General features: G+C 27.9%; 1 protein-coding gene across 1 annotated transcript; it reads right to left on the bottom strand.

Annotated features, from left to right (window-relative positions):
- Nucleotides 1-322: 322 nt before the first annotated feature.
- On the bottom strand, nt 323-2,946 carry LOC103308041. Its single transcript, XM_008180676.1, has 4 exons — nt 2,857-2,946; nt 1,434-1,611; nt 485-1,319; nt 323-395 (listed from the first exon to the last, which is right to left on the bottom strand). The coding sequence occupies exons 1-4, from the start codon at nt 2,944-2,946 to the stop codon at nt 323-325; spliced, it is 1,176 nt and encodes a 391-aa protein (XP_008178898.1).
- Between the last annotated feature and the right edge of the window lie 699 nt (nt 2,947-3,645).

The raw sequence follows: 3,645 nt of genomic DNA, 5'->3' as shown, positions 1-3,645 counted from the left end.
TGTTTCTGAATCTGATGCAGTCTGTCTTTTAGCACATGCATGTATATGCTTACAAATGTTAAAATAAATAACATTATTCATGCAAGTACATTTATAAGTGTGTACACATATTTTACAGATATTACGACGTAGTAGACAATCACATGATACTGTGGTTTTTTCGACTCTATATTGAATATTTATGTCTGTCTCGGAATTAACCAACCAATTACCATTAACTTCAACAACCATATCTGGTGTAATTTTTGTACTTTTATTGTGAGCTGCAATAATTTGTGTCAGTTTATAAGACATTTTTTGTTTTGAAATTTTAATGATTCTTTCAAAACTTTTGTCCCTCACCAATGACATTAGGGCATTGATCGATAAATCTAAACGTTTGCAGCTTTTGCCTTCTAAATAACAATATTTTATTGATTTATGAAGTGCTTCAAGGTACATGTTAGTGTTAATACCAACATGTTTTCTATTAAAATAGGCCCACTTTTCTGCTCTCTGTGAATATGTAGTCTTAAAGTACTTTCCGAAATCTGCTGTATCTTCATCATTTAGAAGATCATCTAATACCTTTTGCAGCTCAATCACAAAATTGTTTTCGTCTGTTTCATATAATAAAGCTTTTAAAGTTTTGAATACAATATTTTGTTTTTCATTCGAGTGAATCTTTCTTAAATTTTTTGCCCAGTTCCTTAATACATGCCAAGTACACAATAGCTGTTTTCCTGCAGGTCCCATTACTGCATTCAATGCGTTGTAAAATGCCGGTTCGTCATCAGACATAAAAATGTTTGCATTAATATTACCAGTTATATTTTTGATACACTGAAAAAAGTGGCTGTATACGTTAGTGTCAGATCGATTGGAAAAACAAAAGGCTACCGGATATCCATTTCCGTATTCATCTACTACAACAACAGTGTACAGTTGGAAATTGTACCCATTTAGTCCATGCGTACCATCTAAACATACTTTGTCCTTTCCAAATTTTAATAATAACTCAGATTGAAATTGAGTCATTATTACAAGACAAAAATCATTCATAGTGAAGCATGGAACACAATTATCATTAACTCCTTGTTGCTTATAATATAAAATTGGACTTTCATCACCTTTTTTCATCATTTCTTTTACCCAAAGATCTACACTTATCGCATCATTTTGGTAATTTTTTGTTGAATATGAAATATTAAAGTCACCCTTGATATTGTATATATTTTTTTTTTCAAGCAAATGAATTCTTTTAATACTATCCATCTCAACGTTTGATGATCGAACATCTTGCAAAATTCTATTGACTGGAACACCCAAGGATAATTTTCCTGTAAAAAAATATTGAAAGGTTATATTGACATAATCTATTAATCATATATAATATATTATATAATTATGAAAATAAATAACTTTATATTTGGTTAATGATTCATATAAGTTACCAGCAATTTTACTCCTATCTTCATTGAACAATCTTAGTTTTCCTATATCCTTAGTATGCCATAAGTGTGTACTATAATATTGTACATTAATTTGATTATTGTCTATGTGTACTTTCATGTTAGAAGGGCAAACATGGCCAGTTTTTACGGATCCACCACTTTTTGTACATTTGTGTCCCTGTTTAATGATTGGTTATATTAATCACAACTTGGTTAAGAACATTTTATGTAAAATATCTTACTTTGTTTGAAGTTCTTGGTCCAAATGATCTGTGGCAAAAATAGTATACATACTCTTTATTTAAATTTTTTTTTTTTGATGACAACTTGACATAGTGGCACTCTTCTTCAGCTTCTATATTTTTTTTCCATTTGTTAAAATCTGTTAATTTGTATTTTATTATTTAACTCTTTTAGTTATTAACTTACATTTACATAACTGACAAATTCAGTTTATGAAATATTATTATAAAAATACATACATGTCCACAATAACATCAAAAGTAAAAGACATTATTTTCTGCCAAATCACAAGAAATGTTAATATTTGACCTATAACACCTATAACATTTAAACAATATTAATATTGAGCAAACATTTTATCAGGAACGATACTTCCCAGTAATGGCTGTCAAACTTGGTAAATGAAGAATTATATAATAATCAGTGTTGGATAGTAACATAGTTACACTTTTCAGTAACGTTATGGTAACTTCGTCATTATTATTTATGTAATTGTAACATTTTCCCAGTATAACCTAATACAATTATATAAATAAACGATTTTGTTTTAATATTATTTTCAATTTAACTGAACAAATTGTTGTGAAGTTTAATACGTTACAGTATGATTGCCATTTCGCCATCAATAAATGTAAACACTTATATGCTACAAATGTTTTAACAAATCCTCCACTCTTCTCAGGAAACAATTAAATTAGAGTTTTTAAGAGTATAAATGTTAACCAAATATAAATCACCTATAACATTTAAACAATATTAATACTGAACAAACATTTTATGAGGAACGATACTTCACAGTAGTGACTGAAAAATTTTGTAATAATAATACATACATGTCCACAGAAACATCAAAAGTAAAAACAAATACTTTAAGCTAAATCACGGAGTACATAGAAAACAATAAGTTAGCAATAATAATTGTTAACAGATATATAATGTAATTATAAATTAATATACCTTCTATAGCATTAAAATTCAACATTGTGGGCTCGATATTAATGTTATGAGATTTTAAATGCAAAATTAATCCTTTTATAGATGGAAATGATTTTGTGCAATTTGTATATGAACATAACATATTACTATTGTGGCTATATAAATGAGTCTTAGTGTGTTTTATAATATTAGATTTCAAATCAAATGATGCATCACAGTCATTACAATAATATAAATTTTTAACTTTCGGAGTATCTTTATGTTTGGTTCTTAAATGCTTATTCAAACCAGACACTGATACATATTTAGCATCACAAACTTGACAATTAAACATGGTTCTATTTAAAAATGATTGATGAATAAAATAATATATTAAAATAATATAAAATAGGTATAATAAATATTAATTAATTTATTAAACAATAAAAATTCAGATCACTTAATCACAATACTGCTGTATTTTGTTATATTATCATGAATCGTTTTTTTATCAACGATAACTGATAAGAGATAGGGATTAGACTAGACGTGATTCACTCTGGTGGACATTTTTGACATCATGGATCACAAAAAATTTTTTCCTGCGATGATCCAATCGTAGTTATTATACATATCTGTGATTGGCACACACACACATACACGTGATATCACATCGTCGTCATATAAACCAGCTGTTCCGTCGCGATGCCATATAACCAACATCGGGTCGTACCGTGATATTATTGTTTTTATAGATTGTATTGTTATTATTGTTATTATTGTTGCAACGTTTATACTGTTCAACAGATGAATCATATTCTTATTGTTGAATTATTTATATTTTATATGCTGTAGTTACTACGGTGGATCGTTTTGTGATCGCCTAAGTTAAGGGTACTAACATAGGTTAAGGCCTCATTTATATTATTATTATCGAATTATTCATATATTGCTATATTTATATCTACATTTATTTTCTTTCTTTAATTATCTCCTTTATATTCCATATTGTTGGTAATTTCCCACACAAAATTTTGTTGGGCGTATTAGCCGA

This window comes from Acyrthosiphon pisum, chromosome X, assembly GCF_005508785.2.
Source record: "Acyrthosiphon pisum isolate AL4f chromosome X, pea_aphid_22Mar2018_4r6ur, whole genome shotgun sequence".
Taxonomy (NCBI): domain Eukaryota; kingdom Metazoa; phylum Arthropoda; class Insecta; order Hemiptera; family Aphididae; genus Acyrthosiphon; species Acyrthosiphon pisum.
This window is presented reverse-complemented; position numbering and strand designations above follow the sequence as displayed.

Coding starts and splice junctions, on each gene's coding strand:
- LOC103308041 (XM_008180676.1), bottom strand. CDS start 2,946: ATGTTTAATTGTCAAGTTTGTGATGCTAAATATGTATCAGTGTCTGGT. Junction 1,320..1,433: donor AGATAGGAGTAAAATTGCTG/GTAACTTATATG, acceptor ATTTTTTTACAG/GAAAATTATCCTTGGGTGTT. Junction 396..484: donor TATTCACAGAGAGCAGAAAA/GTGGGCCTATTT, acceptor ATTGTTATTTAG/AAGGCAAAAGCTGCAAACGT.